The sequence below is a fragment of the Lagenorhynchus albirostris genome, chromosome 3, assembly GCF_949774975.1.
Source record: "Lagenorhynchus albirostris chromosome 3, mLagAlb1.1, whole genome shotgun sequence".
NCBI classification, from domain to species: Eukaryota; Metazoa; Chordata; class Mammalia; order Artiodactyla; family Delphinidae; genus Lagenorhynchus; species Lagenorhynchus albirostris.
Genome location: NC_083097.1, coordinates 32,162,975 through 32,183,651, shown reverse-complemented (window position 1 = coordinate 32,183,651; position 20,677 = coordinate 32,162,975). Strand labels below are relative to the sequence as shown.

At 35.7% G+C, this 20,677-nt stretch overlaps 1 protein-coding gene across 1 annotated transcript in view; it reads left to right on the top strand.

Moving 5' to 3' along the window:
* FYB1 (FYN binding protein 1) overlaps positions 1-20,677 on the top strand; it is a 100,733-nt gene that overhangs the window by 68,919 nt on the left and 11,137 nt on the right. Inside the window, exons 4-15 of the mRNA XM_060146035.1 lie at positions 523-542; positions 983-1,017; positions 2,025-2,145; positions 4,396-4,555; positions 5,056-5,200; positions 9,582-9,604; positions 10,753-10,819; positions 11,592-11,726; positions 13,414-13,439; positions 16,198-16,264; positions 18,985-19,075; positions 20,251-20,413. Of these exons, the coding sequence (XP_060002018.1) occupies positions 523-542; positions 983-1,017; positions 2,025-2,145; positions 4,396-4,555; positions 5,056-5,200; positions 9,582-9,604; positions 10,753-10,819; positions 11,592-11,726; positions 13,414-13,439; positions 16,198-16,264; positions 18,985-19,075; positions 20,251-20,413 (1,053 nt within the window). The remainder of the gene's footprint in view (positions 1-522; positions 543-982; positions 1,018-2,024; positions 2,146-4,395; positions 4,556-5,055; positions 5,201-9,581; positions 9,605-10,752; positions 10,820-11,591; positions 11,727-13,413; positions 13,440-16,197; positions 16,265-18,984; positions 19,076-20,250; positions 20,414-20,677) is intronic.

Sequence of the window (20,677 nt, the reverse complement as noted above, 5' to 3'; positions counted from 1 at the left end):
ATCAGTTCCACACTGCTTTTATTATTATTGTTTTAGATGATGTCTTTGTACCTGGTAATTTATTGATATTACCAAACCCTTGAACAGTAAAATATCTTTTTAAAAAATCTTATTAACTTGATTTGTTTGACACATGAAAGCAAATCCTTGGGAACAAGTAAGTCGAAAAGTGTGAACTAGTTGTGATTTTCTGGTAAAATCTTTGTTCCATACTGCAAGCCCACAAAACCAAATGTGCATGCTTTTCATAAAGAGAATAAAGAGTGTCTTCATTAATTTTTGGCTTTTGCATTATTTTATGAAAGTCAGTGAAATGATTTTATAATTAAATTACAAGATTCAAAAAAGCCATAGTAAGAATCTAAACTGCATATTCTATTTTGTACTTCTATACCTTTGGTAAATTATAAGTTCTGTTACATGATGAACTGTTTTGAATATTATATTACATCTAATAATCCTGTATTAAAGCACTTCTTAATTACACTACATTAAATTGTATTCTTTTTTTAAACACTTTAGGAACTGGAAATCTGGATGAGGTCAGTTTTTTTTTCCTTCTCATATTATATTGCTGTAACTAGAATATGTAACAATTATTGTGATTCATCTTCTATTGATATAAACCAACAAATGAAAATCCTTATGAGTAATGGTGATTTTTTTCCATTTATAATCTTATTTCATCTAAAATGCTTGAGACATTAAACACCCATTATTACACTGACTCATAGTAATTTTGTAATGCTAAACATAGACTGAAGTCTGGCTACACATCTGAATTACATAGCAAGATATAAAATGAAATCTTTCTGTGCTTCCTTTTCCAGTCTGTCTCTCAAAAGGAAACAAAAATATTTTAAATAAGCCAAATTGACACACAAATGTATGCTTGTTTTACTGATTATTTGAGCAATGTAATATGTGTATGTTCCCTTATTAAATAATTACAGTTAATCATTATTAATGTTTTTCTTGACAGGAACAAGAGAGTGAAGGAGAAACATATGAAGACATGTATGAGTTACAGTTTTTTACCATGATATTTTCCTTCTAAGATGAATATAATGATTTGTATGAGGGAGAGTGGAGGGATATTCAACACTGGGAGGGAAAAGCTGTATTGTTCAAATGACGGGCATATAATGATAACCTTTATTTCAATACAAAGGACTAAAGATTCTTTTCTTGTCTAAGGATTTTACAGAGGATTCTATTAAAATGTCATCCCCGGAGAGGTCAGAGGCCTGCAGCCCACTAGATAGCCCACAGGCAGGGAATCACAGGGGCCGGGAATCTGATTTCTTGCTCTCGGTGTGTCCTTGGGCACATGAATTCGTGTATACGTTACAATGTCCTCACCTAGACAGCGCTTCACCTCACAACCTTGCTATGAGAGACGATTTAACACAGCACCAGATGCCAAAGTTTTAGCCTGCTAAACAGAAAGGTGTTAGAAAGGGTTCCATAATGGGTTTCTGGGTAGCCCGAGACTAAGAAATTTCTTGGAAAATGAGTAGAAGTAGAATGAATATGTTATTTTATCTTTTGTTGATTCAAATATGTTAATTTTCCCTACCCAGTTCTTATTCAACTAATTCTGACTAAAGTTTCTGAATTAAGGTTTGTACATGTGTGTACCAGTGCATGTGTGTACGTGAACTTGTACTAGTGAGTGCATGAGAGAGAGAGAGAGAGAGAGAGAGAGAGAGAGAGAGAGAGAGAGAGATTAATTCTATTCATGCCAACAGGCCGCAAGAACCGTTATAAACAGTGCTTTCCACTTGCCTGCACGAGCTGTAAGGGCAGCAGAACCTTAGGAAGGCATCCTCATTTGAATGCCTCCTGCTGGTTCTAAGAACAGTCTCATACACCCAGGAATTTTGACAAGCCTTGGCTTTATACCTTCACCTATACTTCTTCACATACTATCTTCTGTTCTGGGTAGAAACCTCTCTGGATAGGGAGCCCTGACACATCAATGCCCGTGGATGCTAAAACAAACTTACAATTTTAATCCACAGAGAAACAGCCAAAGAAAGAGAGAAGAAAAGGGAAAAGGAGGAAAGGAAGAGATTAGAGCTGGAGAAAAAGGAACAGAAAGAGAGAGAAAAGAAAGAACAGGAAATAAAGAAGAAATTTAAAGTAAGAGCCTGCTTGCCGAAGGGTGAAAAAGAGTAACCTCTTTTTATAACTTTCACACAAAAGGGGCACAATTCTTGAAACCTTACATGGTCAGAGAATTACTTAATCATTGTTTTCTAAAGAGTAACTACCTTCACAATAGTAATATTTTTGTCCAATAATCTCCTTTACCCCTGCACTAAAAACTAATGCAATAAAGTCCAAATAAAATATGGTGGGAGCTCAGGAAATTTTATGTCGATTGAGTGAAAGAGTACTTGATTTCTCAGACCCATCTTGACCCTCCTTGTTATGCATTTCATTTTATCCTACTCATAATATGAGCTCAGGACCACACACATACACATCCCTGTGGCATGTATTATAATGGTACGAGGGACAGAAGTGTCTCTGGATTAACCAGACCTGTCGTAATAAAGCTCCGTGAGCTACCTGATTGCTGCTGTCTAGACCTGACTTTTGCCTTTATTTTAAGCTGACCTACATTCTGACTTGATACCTGCTGTTTCTCCTCCCTCTTCATCCACCTGGATTTCTGACCTCTGTCTTCTCTGATCTCTGATTTCTAATTGTGTGATTTCTATTGCTACCACCACTACCACTATACTTGCGGACTATACTCTTTTGGCCAGTACGTCTTTGATGACATGGCCCATCTGGGGTGGGTCTAGTATGTCAGCTATAGAGTGATTATCTAGCTACAAAACTATTCTTCACTATAAAAAGGATTCATATCAAGTTTCCTTTAAATATTTAATTCCTCCTGAACATTTACAATATGGTTTGAATTATAAAAATGTGGTTTATATATAATTTCCCAGTATATTGATTATAGTAAAACAAAGATTCAACAGCAGGGCAAAGGGAAAATGTAAAGCTTAGAGTCAGTTGGACAGATGTGGATTCAAAGTCCAACTGCACATGCAAATTATGTGATCATGGGCATATTACTAAACATCTCTGAATCTCAGATCCTGAAAGATTTTTATGGAATTAAATAAAATAATGCACGGAAGGCACTGTATCTATTATAGGATCTCATTCAATTTTGCTTACTACATTAAGCAAAATTAAGATTACAGTATGAATACTAAAACATTTTACTCATACAGAATATATGGCTACCAATGTTTATAGTTTTCAAGTGGAAAACATGAAAAACTAATTTCTTAAATGAAAATCTTTATAACATACTTTTTATGAAGAGATTGTTTGTAGTTTTGAAGGAATGGTATGAAGCTTTCCCTTGTGGGGCTTTTTTTGAGAAATCAATTTTGCATTGTTTCACTCATTCATTTGAATAACATTTGTTAGTAAGAAAACAATAGGATATGGAAGATATACCACCAAATATGAACTCAAAAGTCTGTCAAGACTAGGACTTCACACGCTATATTCCTTCCACAAAATGTTAATAGATGTTCCAATTAAATAAATAAATGTGAGAACTGTTACATAGCTTCACATTTCATTAATTCCAAGACAAAATATTTCACATTTTAAAATTCTGATATTAAGATGCGTTTTAACATCGTTGGCATATCAAAATTTAACTTAAGCTATTTTCTTTCTTTCTTGGTGGTGCATAATTAATGATATGTCTCACAATTCATCACATCACAAGTTCAATAAAATAAAGTAGACCTTCTTCAAAACTCACAATGCATATTTGCATATCAAAAGGTCCGAGAAATTCTGTTGAAAAGACCAATTTAGGATTAGGAAATGTTTAGGATTCATGACCTCTAAACTAGATTATTCCCCTGCTGTCAAGAAAACACTGTACTATTCAGGATATTAATTTAAAAACCTCTCATAATATTTGTTTGTTATTTTTATTATTCACAAAGCTATTTCTCTGTCTACCAAGCAAACCACCAGCATACCCCATAAAAACACATAGCACCCAGCAATTCGTACATAAGTGGTATTCGGTTATCGGTGGCTTTCTCTGCAAATCTTCCACAGAGTTCCCGAGGTCAACAGATCACTGCCACTCTCTCCTGGCCCCCGAGCATGTGCTTACCTGTTCTTTGCTGGTTCTGTCTGACCTCTGCAATTTTCCCCTAACCCCTCCTCTAAGAACATTCACCAGGAATGACATTCACCCTCAACTTCTAGTTCAAACTTGTAAATGTTGGTAATAGGCAGGTTGGCAAGTGGTGGACATACTGTCTTTCAAAACCGCGTTCCTTAAAGATGTTCTGAATAGTAAAGAAGCTGGTCGTGATTTTTTTTTCCTCTTTGCAGCTAACAGGCCCTATTCAAGTCATCCACCAAGCAAAAGCTTGCTGTGATGTCAAAGGAGGAAAGAATGAACTGAGCTTCAAGCAAGGAGAGCAAATTGAGATAATCCGAATCACAGACAACCCTGAAGGAAAATGGCTGGGCAAAACAGCCAGGGGGTCATGTGAGTGCACATTTTCCTACGGCTTCGAAGTGTTTTCTATTTGAGCCAATATGAATGTGAAAATTCTTCCAAAGCTACTCATAAGCATTAAGTTGGGAGCACGTTACAGGGTGGACAAAGATAGGAAGATTTTAAATGACAGGTATAGCTCCATCTTCACCTCATCTGTGTAATCTTTTTAGTGGGGAAAAATGTAAATATTTATAGTGTCTCAGGGAGGAGCAAAGAGCATTAGGTTCTTCATTGAGGTTAAAAGGCAAAAATGATTCATACGAATCACTTTGGAATCTTGAAAATAGACTCTAGGCTTACCCCAAACCACAACAGCATAAGACTTTGACAAAATACAGTGAAACGTGTCAACAAGTCTATAAATCAGAATTGCAAGCAAAGAAATAAAGGGAAAATTTAAAGAGTAAGTGTGCAATTAATATTTTATCCACAACTTTATGATATTTAAACTACAGTTACCTGAACATAAATTGTTCCCCTTTTGGTAGATGGCTATATTAAAACAACGGCTGTAGAGATTGACTATGATTCCTTGAAACGGAAAAAAAATTCGCTTGGTGCTCTTTCATCAAGACCTTTTGAAGATGACCAGGAAGTATATGATGATGTCGCAGAGCAGGAAGATGTTAACAGGTATGTGTAAATACAAATTGTAAAGCAAATCAAATCATCTCTTTGTCAGATATTGTAGATTGTAAGATGCTAGAATTTTACTTTCCCTATTTCCTACTGCCCTCTATCACTAAACTGAATTACCATTTACAATCACTTCAATATGGATGAAAAGTCATTTGAAACTCCGTAGTCTTTTATTTCACTCTTTGGTTGTATGTATCAAATACTACTTGAAATATAATGGGCCATTTGCCAGATATTGCCAAACGTGTTGTCAATCCAAAATGCTGTTTTACAGTATTTATTCTGATTTGATCTTAAGGATATGCCTAAAGTAAGTATGACTTTGTAAAACTGAAGGATGAGATGTAGAAGTTAGCTCTGAAAAATATAAAGTGTTTTTCTCTGAAATCTGAGTCTAAATGTATTCATCGTTCTTATTTAAAAACATAACAGACAAAAATGCTTTTTTAAGCCAACTCTACTTTGCTCTTTAAGAGTTAAAATGTGAAATCCCCTATGATCCCTGGCAATCAGCTAAGGGTCCAACTTTCCATTCATTCCACTAGAATGGCATGACCTTCCCTGCAAGAATTATGGGAACATCTTTCTGGGGTAGAGGAGTCCAGAGGGGAGGATGGCGATCTTCTCCCACGTACCTTTCCTTCCTTCTCTCTTTTCTCCGTCTCCAGCTCCCTTTATCCTTGCCTCCTCTTCTGTCTCTTTTTCCTAGCTCTGATCTTCCTTATCCTTTCTTCTCCTTCCTTTTCCATTCCCCTTTTCTTTTCATTCCTTCTTGCCTCCAATATCTCCCTTTCCTGGTAAAGCCATAATCCCTTCAAGTTGAAGGAAAAGGAGAAGGAAAATCTCCAGCGTGGTGAAGAATCCTCTTTTTTTTAATGCCCATTTGTGAAATTGGGAAATCCCCCACGTGATCCAGAACACAGGATCTGTGCTAGACCTTCACTTGGGAAAAAAATGTGTCTGCATTCTTCATAACTCAGATTTTAAAGGAAAAATATTTTCATTATCAACCATTTTAAAAATGTAAAATGATCAAAACAGTAATATACTTTTGAACTATATGAAGAATTAAATTTCCCTCTTGTGGACTTTGAGCTCATGGCATCAATTAAACTTATGTTGCTCTCCGGCAGTTTTGTCTTTCTAAAATGAATAATAGGGAATTCCCTGGCGGACTGGTGGTTAGGATTCTGGGCTTTCACTGCATGGGGCCTGGGTTCAATCCCTGGTTGGGGAACTAAGATCCTACAAGCCACGTGGCACAGCCAAAAAAAAACAATGATGGCCTTCCATGCCTTCTTACCATGTTATGATCATAAATTATGCAATATATAGCAAAACATGCGATGTATGCACTGGAGTTTACAGATTGTAAATTGGCCTTAGTAATAAGAAACACCTTGACCTAATTTGAAAGTCAGTAAATGCTAATTTGGGGGTCAAAGTTCCAAATGGCCATATTCTGAGAGTTACAGAATTTTCTGGACATGAGTATGCCATACCATGTATATTAGCAACATATATACCTTATGTTTGTCTTTTATCTTTTTAAAAAAACACACACACATTTCTCTTATTTTGGAATTAAAGAACCCCAGTTATATTAATATATACATATTTACACTGATGAACATACTCAAGAAAAAAATGATAAATCCACAAAAAGGGATGATATCCTTAAAATGAAGCATTATGTTCCATAATAGGTGACTATTTCCCAAAACAACTGCTATTACCTTTTCCTTTTATCTAGTCTATACATACCACAACTCTAAAAGATATCTCTAGTTAGTAAACATGTAGCAGAAAAAGAATCTCCCATTTAATAAACTGGGGTTGGAGGAGGTGTATGGTTTTTATGCTTAATATTTTAAACAAGTATAGCCCCACAATATTTACTAGCATCTATTCCTCCCTTATGCGCATTTAATAAGAAAATGGAATAAGAGACATCACTTCTACACAAGTTTTTTTCTTGAAACTACAGCTGCTGCTGGCAGAGATCTCATGACAGAATATGCTTTGTCCTTAGTAGAACAAGGAAAGATGCTAAGTATAGCTGGCAGCTTGTCCTGGCAAGAATAAGAGAAGGCACCATCCTCTCCTCTCCCTCCCCCAGATGCCTCCTGGTTCCTTGCACTCTTTACCGGCTCTTTCCCAATTCCTCCAGGGTAAGGAGAGCTGACTGTGTACTTCAAATTCTGTGAGCAGACAGGAGGCTTAAAAGCACAGGACCTGACAGCGGTTCTTCTCCCTTTCTTCTCAACTAAGCAATTTTTTGTGCTAAATGTGAAACGTTGAACAAAAGGAAATTACAAGTGCAAATACCACTCTTCCATCACATAAAAATACTTTCTTCTATGTATGTTTCCAACCTTTTCCCTGCGATTTATCCTTTCCTCTTTCTCTTTCCTCCTCTTTTCTCACACTCTCCTCTTCTTACCTCTCATTCATCTGATCAATGGTTTGTATTCCAAAAAGACCATTATAGGAAATTGAAGAACGGCTATAGAGATGAAATCATGTATGGTGGCTTTGCTCCTGATTATAACTCTGTTCTTTAGGAATTGGGTGTGAGACTCTCCAAGGGAATATATTGTATTTGCCAGGAGTGGCAGCCAACCCAAATTGCAATTTTTCACATAATTCTATCTGCTTGCTTCATGCGCAAAGGGAAGTGTTGAGGACAATGAATGTGAAAATAGTTTGTAAGCAAGTAGAAAATATACTAAAAATTCATGAAAAATCCATTCTTATTTATATATTAGGACACTTATAGCATGTTTTCCTCCAAAGTTCCATTAACAAACGTACTTTTTATTTCTAGATTAGCAGTAGATCTGCGTCGGACCAATTTCTTTTATTCTGACTTAAAGGTTGAGGAATCAGATATGAGTGTATAATTACACTATACGATTGTAATATCAGACTGATATCTGTTACTGGCAGATTATCCAAAAGGCTCAAATGGTGACACAGGGAGCGCAGCGAGGTGTAGCCAAAAGGATATTGTAAGGGAAGGCAGGATGCTGAAGTTCTCCTCTCATCTGTTCATTTACTTAAAAGTGGGCTTGGTCATATCACGTCTCAGCACCTCAACTGCTTTCTCAGCACCTCAACTGCTTTCTGCAAAATTAACTAGATGACTCCTGAGATTTTTTTTTTTAGTTCTCACACTCTACACTTCCTTTGTTCTCACAGAACTCATATTTTAGTGGCAGAAATGGACAAGAAAACAGACAATTATAAAAGAGGGGAAATAGAGAATGTTATCAAAATAAATTAAAAATCAGAATTCTGGATTTAGAGAATCAGGAGCCACGCTCTACAAAGGCCCCATGAAGAGGATTTCAGTTTTTTTTAAGTTCTCCCTTTTAAAAAAATGGAATGCTATTGGACTAAGAGTTAAATGCTGTGACTATAAGATAGCAAAAGAAAATTGAATTTAACGCAATAATGGTTCTGGAATAATACTCTCTTTTTATAAATAAGTCCATCTATGGAATGATGTAATACAGTATAATCTGAAAACTGCCTCATGGGAACATGCTAGAAGCAAACAGTATCATTGTTTAGAATACTTTATGGTACTGAATCTCACTCGATTCTTATTAGGTTTGTTTTGCTTTGTTTTTTGCTTTGTTACTACTCATCTATTACAATAAGGAACAGTTTTTCTTCCTTTTCACATATAACATCTGATAACTTTTTTTCTAACTAAAATACAGCTGATTTACAATACTATATTAGTTTCAGGTATACAACATAGTGATTCAATGTTTTTATAGGTTATACTCCATTTAAAGTTATTATAAAATATTGGCTATATTCTCTATGCTGTACAATATATCCTTGTAGCTTATTTATTTTGTACATAGTAGTTTGTACCTCTTAAACCCTTATCCCCAGCTTGCCCCTCCACCCCATCCCCTTGTTACTGATAAGCAGTACTTTGTTCTCCATATCTGCGAGTCTCTTTCTGTCTTGTAATATTCATTCATTTGTTTTATTTTTTTTAGATTCCACATATAAGTGATAGCATACAGTATGTGTCTTTAACTATCTGACTTATTTCACTAAGTACAATACCCTGTAGGTCCACCAGTGTTGTTGCAAATGACAAAATCTCATTCCTTTTATGACTGAGTTACATTCCATTGTGTATATGTACTACGTCTTCTTTATCCACTCATCTGTCGATGGATACTTAGGTTGCTTCTATTGATATATCTTGGCTATTGTAAATAACATCCTGATAAACTTTTGATTGGAATGTTATTTTTTCTTTTGTATAACTGCTCAATGTATGTACTTCTCTCCCTGATAGCTAAATACTTCATATATTAATTTAATTGGTCCACTTTTCTTTTCCTAGCCACAATCAGAGTGGAAGTGGAGGTAAGCCACACACTTTCATCAGCAGTTTCTGCAAGTCTTCGACGTTTTTGTGTGTACTAATGACAAAATGCTTTTGTCTGCAAACAATGAGGAGGATCTTAATGTGGTAGAAAGAACACTGGACTGGGAACCAATGACTGGGAGTCCAGCCCTGGCCACTGAGTGACCCTGAGCAAGTCAGTTCTTTCTTCTAAGTTTGTTATGGGTCGTAGGGTGACTCCACTTCCAGTATGCCCAGGGCAGTGTTGACTTATGCCAATTGTCTGAGCACAATTTTTAGTAGTATCCCCCTTCACTTTCAGAAGTATCCTTGTTTGGATGATAACTTACATGGTCACCTTAGCTATGACTCCTAAAGACTCCTCATTATCTCATCAACAAAATAAGGGTTACTAATACCTGGCAGTGCTAAAATTCTCATCCTAAAAATCAAATGTCAAGTTGATTTTACATATTCCTGTATAGAGAAGGTACTCAATAAAGATTTGTTAAATAAATATTTGTCAAATAGAAAGGTTCCTAAGGACTATAGGATAACAAATCAAAAAAAGGTTTAACTTTTAAAATATCACATTGATGAAATGAAATAAAGAAATGAAAAGTCAGCCCATCAATGTTTATAAATTCACCTTTCATTTTATTTGCTTTTCTTTACTTATATCTTGATCGGTAGCTTTTTCTGAATGTCTCCTCAGTATTAATTAAATTTTTCTTATCACCTCTCCCTTCTTTTTCCACAATAAATTCTAACTCTATCTTTATTTAATTTGATTTTTTTCATAGTTATTTTCCCCCATTTCTTTCATCTCCCATGCATACTACTCTTTATCTTCCCTCATATTTTTATTACATTTCACCTCTAAAAATTCCTTATAAGATAATGTTAAAAATAATTAAAATAATTAAAATTAAATTAAATTAATTAAATTAATTTATTAATTAAATTAATTAAATTTAATTAAAAAATTAAATTAAAAATAATTTACCTACTACCTATGTGAGAGTGGGAAATAAAGCTAGTTTTTATTTAAATAGTTGATATGAAAGTAGGATGCTTTCTGCAATTAAATTTCACAAATTTTGAGTGAACATTTGTGACCAAATTATAAAACTAACAGAAGACTTTTTCCCCCCTAATTCACATGAAGGGATGTTCCCACCTCCCCCAGACGATGATATTTATGATGGGATAGAAGAGGAGGATGCTGTTAATGGGTAAGAATGATCAGCGAATTGCCTTTTTGCAAAGTATTGTATATACTGGAGTTGTATAGTTTTGATTTCTATTTAAAATAAAAAGCAGAAATAGCATTCCCTGTTACGTTACCAAAACTTATTTGAATGTTTAATTAACAGCATTAGTAAATGCGGAAGTGTAACTGCACCACACTTCAAATGAAGTGGTATATTGTTTGGAATAACCTTGACAACTACGTCAAAAGAAGTGAAATGAAAAAGGGATAAAGGATTAGAAGTGTTGCAGATTTTTTTTTCAAACTTTTCCCTATCATTTATTTATCAATCAATAATTTATTTTTATGACAATCTGGAAAGTTAATCAGTAGCATGGCTATCCTTTGTATATTAAACATAGTTGTAGGCATCCCAAATAAACTGAGATCATATGCTATCTGTGGCAAAACCAGTATTGAATCCTTTGGGTGTTTAAACTTTTGAAATGGTGTATTTTAAAATTTAAATACATTTAAAAAAATGTTTAATCTATTAACAACTTACTTTTAATACAGTATAGCTAAATTGATGTTTAAAACTTAATCCTGACTCAGCTCGCTAGTTTAAGAACCAGGAGAAATCTACCAAATAGGAAAAAATAACTTACCTATTTACCTAGTAGAAGCAGTATTCAAAGACCATAACCTATAAACGTAATAGCTTCATTTTGTTCAATACGATGAGTAGCTTACAGCCTGAATGATCAAAGCAGTATAATTATAAAAAATCTGATCAATGCCTGCATGCTCCAAAGCTCCACGCTACAGGATGAAGAGAAGAGTAACACGTGGTCCTGGGGGATTTTGAAGATGTTAAAGGGAAAAGATGACAGAAAGAAAAGTATACGAGAGAAACCAAAAGACTCTGAGTCAGACAATGAAGGTTCATCGTAAGAGTCGACCAACCACCAAATACAGTGCACGATAACAGCACTAATAATTTAATCAAATGCTGCTAATATTTTATAACCAATAACCAATTTCTGACAAACTTCTAACAATTTAATGTGTTTTTTCCATTAGTTATTCTAGCCTAATTTACTGTGTCACCCTTAAACTCATGCATTTATATAAGAGGAGCACAAAGGATTCGAAAATCATCATATGGTTCAAAAATATATTTTGCTTTCCATTCAAACATGTACAAGCACACACACGCACAAGTGTACACACACACACCCTCACACACTCATACACACTCACCCTCCATTTAGTAGGACTTTTTTAAACTGTGGCATCACATCTGAATGTTCACAATTCCAATGCCACATTTTATTATATAATATTGTATACTAACTATTCTTCAAAATATACATTCTCTTTTAAAAATTAATTGCTAGAAATAAAGGACACAATTTGGAATTTCTTTTCTCTAAGTACAGTATTTAAAGTCTTTGTAACTCTATATCACAATTGTGATATATTAATTCTACTTGAATTACATATTTATTCTATAATAAAATTATTCTAAATATCTTCAGTTTGTATAAATAAAACTAAAGCATAAATTTTATCTTTCCATACAAAAATAACCCTTTAGTATAAGTTCCATGTGTATGAATTTGAAGGATCTTAATTACACTCGCTGGTACAGGATATCCTTATTTTATATGTGCCTAATAGATTCACCACACTTAACTGAAGTCTTTATAAGATGTTAATTCCACATAGAAGTCCTAATTTTAAACCCTTTTGTGAGACACTAAAACAACACTCAATAAGCAGGACTCTTAAAATTATAAGTAAACATAGCAAATCTTCTCTTCATGCAGCATTACTCAAATGTAGTCCTTAGAAATAAAAGAAGAGATTTTTTTTTTTGCTCTAATTACACACCAGCTAATTCTGGTTTTAGATCACTCGAACTAATGACCTTTCACACTTTACTGTAACTGTGCACCATTCTTCCAGTGATGTGTGTGTGTGTGTGTGTGTGTGTGTGTGTGTGTGTTTAAAGCTCAGAAAGTAATAAAAGCAAAGGTCTTTTTCTGCTGCAACTAAAAGCCACCCAATCCTGATTTCAAATCACTTCTGTTAATAAGCTCTCACTCTCTAGTTTCAGTGGCTTTTCCTCTCTTATTCACCATTCTTCTTTTGGAGATATACATGTACATATTGTTGAAACATGGTCATATAAAGATTCCTATGACCTCTGCTGATTTTGACTCTGCATTCCTATTCTTTGAGTCAAATAAACAGTTTGGGGCCTGAGCTATGCCACAGTGACTCCGGAACACTGAGACCATTGAATTACTCTGGTATGATTATATGCCCAAACTTCGTAAAACAAATCTGCAAACATTGGTCTAATGGCTGTGAGCAAAATAAACCACTGGATGTTTTGACTCTTGACTTTTTTGGTCAGCACTGGAGTTCACAAAAAGTCTTGCTAAATTCCAGATTGATGGACAAAAACTTGGGACTTAGCAGAGAAATGGAGGATGAGAAAGGAATGACAGTCAGCAGATTAATTAGACTTCATAAGCCTCCAGGCTATTCATGTCTCTCCTAAATAAAAGACTCAATTTCTGTGTTTATATTGGTCTGATTATAACTGTGTTATCATTTTCTTTCCAGTTTCCCTTCTCCTCCTAAACAAGTGGGTAAGTAATAAAAGCTAATTGTATATTTTATATCTCACTTCTTGCAGATGAGGTAGTGGAAAGGATTGGCTATAGTCACGCTGTCTGAATTAAAGTCCTGACTCTGAAAATAATAAATGGTGTAACCTTGTCAAGTAACTTCACCTGGGGTCACCACAGTTTCTCAACAGTAAAATAGTGGGAAGAGGAAATTTTAAAATATCATGAATTTTGAACAGTTCTTCCAGCCATAGGATCACTATGGAGAAAGGGCCGAGTAGGGATGGACCCCAACATTCCCCATGGACCCTCCCCACCCCAATTCAGTCAGAGCTTGGTGTATTGCATTTATGCATAAAGATTTCTGAAAACATGCCACATTATATGCCATGAAGGTCCTTCTAAATCTAAATTTCTTTGATTTTTAAAATGTATCACTTATATTGTCTTTGGAAAATTTTCCACTGCTCAATGTGAAACAGTTTCTTCTTTGTACAATTTTGATCAGCTTATTTTTTTACCCCTGCTGAGACAGATCTTTAAAGGAGTTTTCTTAAGTTTACTTTGAACAAAATAAAATGTCTCACAAGAATATTCAGGGGCTTTCAAAAAGTTTATTTTGACTTGTAAATAAATTGAAAGAGGGCTTCCCTAGTGGCGCAGTGGTTGAGAATCTATCTGCCTGCTAATGCAGGGAACATGGGTTCGAACCCTGGTCTGGGAGGATCCCACATGCCGCGGAGCAACTAGACCCGTGAGCCACAACTACTGAGCCTGCGCGTCTGGAGCCTGTGCTCCGCAACAAGAGAGGCCGCAACAGCGAGAGGCCCGCGCACCGCGATGAAGAGTGGCCCCCACTTGCCACAACTACAGAAAGCCCTCGCACAAAAATGCAGATGCAACACAGCAAAAATAAATTAATTAATTAATAAACTCCTACCCCCAACATGAAAATAAATAAATAAATAAATAAATTGAAAGAGCAAACCAAACACAAAGATAATCTATTCTTCCAGACTGTTTATCTGACTTTGTTTTCAGTTATCAATTTGAAAATATGTAAGGCTCTACCTCAAATTGATCAATAACTGATAAGCTTATATCTTAATCTATAATTTTCAAAAAGTACTCAAGAAACTTAGCTCTTGGGCTCCCCTGGTGGCGCAGTGGTTGAGAGTCCGCCTGCCGATGCAGGGGACGCGGGTTCATGCCCCGTCCGGGAAGATCCCACATGCCGCGGAGCGGCTTGGCCGGTGAGCCATGGTTGCTGAGCCTGTGCGTCTGGAGTCTGTGCTCCGCAACAGGAGAGGCCACAACAGTGAGAGGCCCACGTACCGCAAAAAAAAAAAAAAGAAACTTAGCTCCACAAATAGTAGGAACAAAATGGAAAAAATGTGATCAAATAAGTAAAAAATGTGTTTCTTGTTTTAATTTTCTTTCATTCTCAAAGGTGTATTAAGTGCATGTGCATGGAATAGTAACTTTTCCCTTTCTGGAAACCAGTGATATGTAATATTTTTACATATTTATTATAGATTCTTCATATAGTTGAGCACGTTTTATCCTGTGAAATTACTTAACCTGAGTGGGAGGAAAATACACACACAAGCACACACACACACAAACATATATACATACATATACAGAGCATATATTTATATATATATATATATGTGTGTGTACATATATACAGAAGGGGGGGGATTTTTTTTTTTGGTTGCACCAGGTCTTAGTTGCGGCAAGCAGGCTCCTTAGTTGCGGCTCCCCGGCTCCTTAGTTGTGGCATGGGAACTCTTAGTTGTTGCATGCATGTGGGATCTAGTTCCCTGACCAGGGATCAACCCAGGCTCCCTGCATTGGGAGCGTAGAGTCTTATCCACTGTGCCACCAGGGAAGTCCCAAGGTGGGGCGGGGGGGATTTTTTAAAGGAAATCAAATCCTTACCACTACCAGAGAGCATTTTAAACTTTCTGTGATAATCATTTCTTAAAACATTTGTACTCTCTTCAACTCATCTCTTCAGCTTAATTTGCTGTGGAGCAACTTAATAGGTGTAGAGAGGATGCATTCCTCCTGACTTTATTAACAAGAAGTCTAGGATCAAGAAAAATGTCTACATATTGGAAAAGCCATTGAACCAGCTAAGGTCATAGCAACTTTTCCACCAATACTGATTCTCAAGACCTGCTGGTATCAGAAGTGTCTTTTATTTTACAATAGTGCCACACATAATATTCCTACAAGGTAAAAGTTAATAAAGACAGATCAATGAGTAAAAAAGAGGGATAGATAGATAGATGATAGATAGATAGGCACAAAGACAAAGACATATAAATAAAGTGATATATATTATCCTAGCACCCCAAATCCCATCAAAATCTTTACTTCAATCTCTACCTGCAGCCAATGGCCAGTAATATTGATTTGCTTGTCAGCAATCTACTAATCTTACAATTCATCACACTTGTGGATATTCAAATAATCCCAGTCACCGCTTTAGGGTTTTTTCCCTGATAACAATAGTTATTATCATTGTCACTATTTTGTTGTTGTTGTTGTTTTTCTTTTTGAGGGATATTTAACACAAGCATCAAGGAAGAGAGGAACCTCTCTCTCCCTTTTAAGGAATAGGCAGTGCTTCCAGGAGAAATGTACAGAGACCTTAGGAAAACTTATTTTGTTGTCCTTGAAACAATCTTTATATTAAAATCCCATTGAATGCTCATATCAAAATGTACATTGACAGTGTTTCAACATTTGCTATTCTGTCTTTTGTTAGACATGGGAGATGACGTTTATGACGATGTGGATGCCTCTGATTTCCCTGCTCCACCACCAGAGATGAGGTAATTTAAATGTTCTCATTACAGTGAAGTTATGAAAATCAGACGGTTTAAGAAAATTCAGCTGGAATAAAACCCCAGTGACGGCGTGTGTACTGTGTGCCATCCTGTTGGCTCTGTCGTCCTCTCCCTGATCCCAACTCTGACCTCTCTGCCAGGTTTGTGAATGGATGGATAGCCCAGGTTCTCCTCCTCCTTCTCTCTCTCGCTTCCCCTCACCCCTTCCCAGTGGTCCTTCTTCCTGACCCCTGATTATCTTCTGACCTATGACTCACCAATGTCTTCATTCATTTATTCACTCATTCACTGGGAAAATATTTGAGAGCCTGATCGCAACTGCTCTCACTGATTCATTCGCTCCCTTTTTTACTTTTTTCTCAAAACGTTTTTTATCTTGAACACACTGCTTAGTTTATGTCTCAATCCTAACCCACCTGCTTCAAGCCTCCTCCATCCTCCACAAGAAGATCGTTTCCTTTTATGAAAAAAAAAAGAGAGCAGATTTGTGTTTTGAAAGGACTTTTACGAGTTATGTCACTTTTTCACAAAATCATCTGATTCTCAAAGGTTCCATTCAAACAAAAACAGTCAACAGTGAATAGTGACATTCTTTAACTTACCTAAGGCTTCAATTTAATTTTAGACAAAAGTTGTAAGAAAACCTAAAATCAATTAATAGAAGAGGAGTACCTTTACAAAATTCTTTTGTAATAGAAAATAACATGTTAGGATGCTTTTTTATACCCCAATAAATATGTGAAATGATCTGATACATGCTATGTATGGAAGCAAGAACACCTCTCTAGCTTTTTCAAGAAAAAAGAAAGATGAATAAAAAGATCTTGAAGTTGATCAGTTAAAGGATAGAAGTAACATCAATGGAATACAGTAAGTGGTGTCTTCTGAGCTGTACTGGTAAAAAATGCATGAGTGAACTCTAAGTTTATGTTTTTGTCTTTTTTTTTTTTTTTTTTTTTTGCGGTACGCGGGCCTCTCACTGCTGTGGCCTCTCCCGTTGCGGAGCACAGGCTCCGGACGCGCAGGCTCAGCGGCCATGGCTCACGAGCCCAGCCACTCCGCGGCACGTGGGATCCTCCCGGACCGGGGCACGAACTCGTGTCCCCTGCATCGGCAGGCGGACTCCCAACCACTGCACCACCAGGGAAGCCCCTCTTTTTTCGTTTTTTTTACCAACATTGTTAAACTAATTTTACACAACAAGAGCAAGATCAAAGAAACTGAGGGGAAAATATCCTGTTATTTATATAAGAAGATCGAGTTCTACAGGCAAAGCACACCAGAAATATGAAAGGAGAATCATTCTCCTTTTTCAGTTCTCCATGAAAGGAAAATCTAATCTTCAGAAATATGTTAAGTTTTAATATTCCTCACCATTGGGACGTCGCTTCTATTCCTGACAGTTTTAAGCACATTTTTGTCTTTAATATTACTGTAGAAATGCCACCACATTCCATTAAATAGCTCTCTAGGAACCCAGAGTCACCCACTGGCCCTTTTCTTTAAGCAAAATAAGCCCCAGCTGATTAAACTTTGTGCGATATGTACTAATTTCTTTCCCATTGCTTATTTTCAGAGTTTAAGGCAATCGTGTGTCTCTAACACAGCATTCTATTTTTTTAAATAAATTTCAATAAATTACCTTTAACGAGAGCTTGTGGGGCATTTTTAACATTCATGTATATTCTGATTGCTCCAGAGTGCTAATCCGGGCCAGCGATTCCACTACTACCCAGGTACCATCAGAGAGAAGGTATGAGGGACAATGCAGAACCTAGGGCAGGACAGTGTGCTAATTCATTTCCCAGTGAATGAACTAAATTCTAAGATTCAAAATTTTTAAATAAATCAGTTACAAACAAAACTTTACCTTAGGTAATCAAAATTAATGTCAGTGTTTAAAATTTTTCATTATTCACAAATATTCTGATTTTTTAAATTCCCTCCTACAGAGAGTCACAGCCTTTCCCTAACATCCATACTTAACCCAGGAATTGTTCACAACCTTGGTTGCAAATTAATATCACCTGGGAACTTTTAAAATACATACGTCAGTACCTGGACCTCACTCAATTTAATTAATTAGAATTTTTAATTAATTTAATTTCTGGGAATTAGACAAGGGCAGTGGTATTTTTTAAAAACTTCCCAGGTGATCCTATATGTGGCCAGGCTGGAGAATCACTACCTCAGAGCTGTTCACCTGTCTTATAATAATTGGCTTTAGTTGGTATCATGAGATGTGACCCTGGCTTTGTTTTAAGTAGATTATATATAGATAAATTTTTTAAGCCATAAAAATCAGTCTTTCACAAAGTGTTCTTCTTTAAAAAGCCTTTTCTATGACATTAGCCAAACCACTTAATTATCTAGGAAGGGTTGAAAAATATAAGGGGTTCAAGAATAGGTTGAATCATATGAAACTGCTGGTATGTAACGATGTTTAAACTATACTTCAGTCATTTTATACCATTCAACATAATACATTATCTCTCACTTCCATTTTAACTCAGTCTGTATTCTTTTGAAAATCTATTCTGCATTATGAAATGTCATCATTTATTACAATGAATGTACTAGATTTCTAACAATGATAATTGAAAATGAAATTTAACAAAAATGTAATGTTATGAATTGTCTGTTATACACTATTCTTCTTATATTTTGAAACTAAATGCTATTTTATGTGTGTTCTGCCATCCTAGTCAAGGAGCCAAGGCCAAGGCAGAAGAAAAAGACCCTAAGAAACTAAAAAAGCAAGAAAAAGAAGAAAAAGACTTCAGGAAAAAATTTAAAGTATGTTTACATTTAAATATCATACAAAGTTCAAAGTGCTAATGAAAAAATTGATGATTTTTAAAAGTGTAATTATCAATATCACAGTTCTCCATCACAACTCCTTTATTTTCTACAAAATTTATTTTAGATTTAAATTTATTCCTATAAGAAATTAAGTAAACTCTCATACGCAATATATGTACTGTGATAATCATCTAAATTTAGCTGTCCTTTGAAACTTAATCAGAAAGTAAGCTAAAAATAGAATAGATAAAAAAGATGTGAGATAGATAGATACATGTGAAATATTATTCAGCCACGAAAAACAAGGAACTCCTGCCATTTGTGACAACATGGTTGCACCTTGAGAGCATTATACTAAGCAAAATAAGTCAGAATGACAGAGACAAATACTGTGTGATATCACTTGTATGTGGAATCTAAAATAACCAAACCCACAGAAATCAAGAGTAAAATCATGGTTACCAGAGAAGGGGAGCATGGGGAGATGTCTGTCAAAGGGTACAAATACTCAGTAGTTAGATGAGTAAGTTTTAGGGATCTAATTACAGCACGGTGCTTATAGTTAGCAATACGGTATTATATACATGGAAGTCCCTAATGGAGCAAATCTTAAATGTTCTCACTATAAAAAAAGAAATGGTAATATTGCGAGGTGATCAAGCCAATAGAATTTACGTTCTGGTTGTTATCATTTTGCAATATATGAGTGCGACAAATCAACACATGCATTACATCTTAAATTTTAAAAAACTTTTTATTTTAAAAATAATTATTAGGGGCTTCCCTGGTGGCTCAGTGGTTGAGAGTCCGCCTGCCAATGCAGGGGACACGGGTTTGTGCCCCGGTTCGGGAGGATCCTACATGCCGCGGAGCGGCTGGGCCCGTGAGCCATGGCCGCTGAGCCTGCGCGTCCGGAGCCTGTGCTCCGCAACGGGAGAGGCCACAACAGTGAGAGGCCTGCGTACCGCCAAAAAAAATAAAATAATAATAGTAATTATTATTAGGTTGGTGAGGTTATGAGTGATTTTTCTCCAAAGAAGTTTTTGTTATTTTTTGAAAACAAGGAACTAGTTATTTAACAAAGATTTTCTTAATAAATCTGTCCTAAATGAATTACTTTAATACTACGCATCAATCAATAAGGTAAATGTTTTTCCTTATTTTTCCAGTTTGGTGGTGAAATTAGAGTCCTCTATTACACCAAAGTTGCACCCTACTTAACTTCTAAAAAGTGGGGGAACAGAGATCTACAGGTGAAGCCTGGAGAATCCCTGGAAGTTATACAAAACACAGATGATACAAAAGTTCTCTGCAGGAATGAAGAAGGAAAATGTAAGTCACTATTTATTCTTTATCGCTAGGACGCCCCAGAATTTAACGACTAAACAAGTTTTAGTGATCACTCCTATTTGTATTAACTGTTTTTGCTCCATGCTTTGTGAGTTGTGGAAAACATTAAGAAACTGGAGACCTCGCTGTGCTGGAATCAATGTATTTTATTTTAATTTTTTTTTTTTTTTCATTTCCCACCTGCTATATTTGGCACTGAGTTGCCAAAGTTATGCCAAATTCGTGCTTCTGAAAATGTGGTCCCCA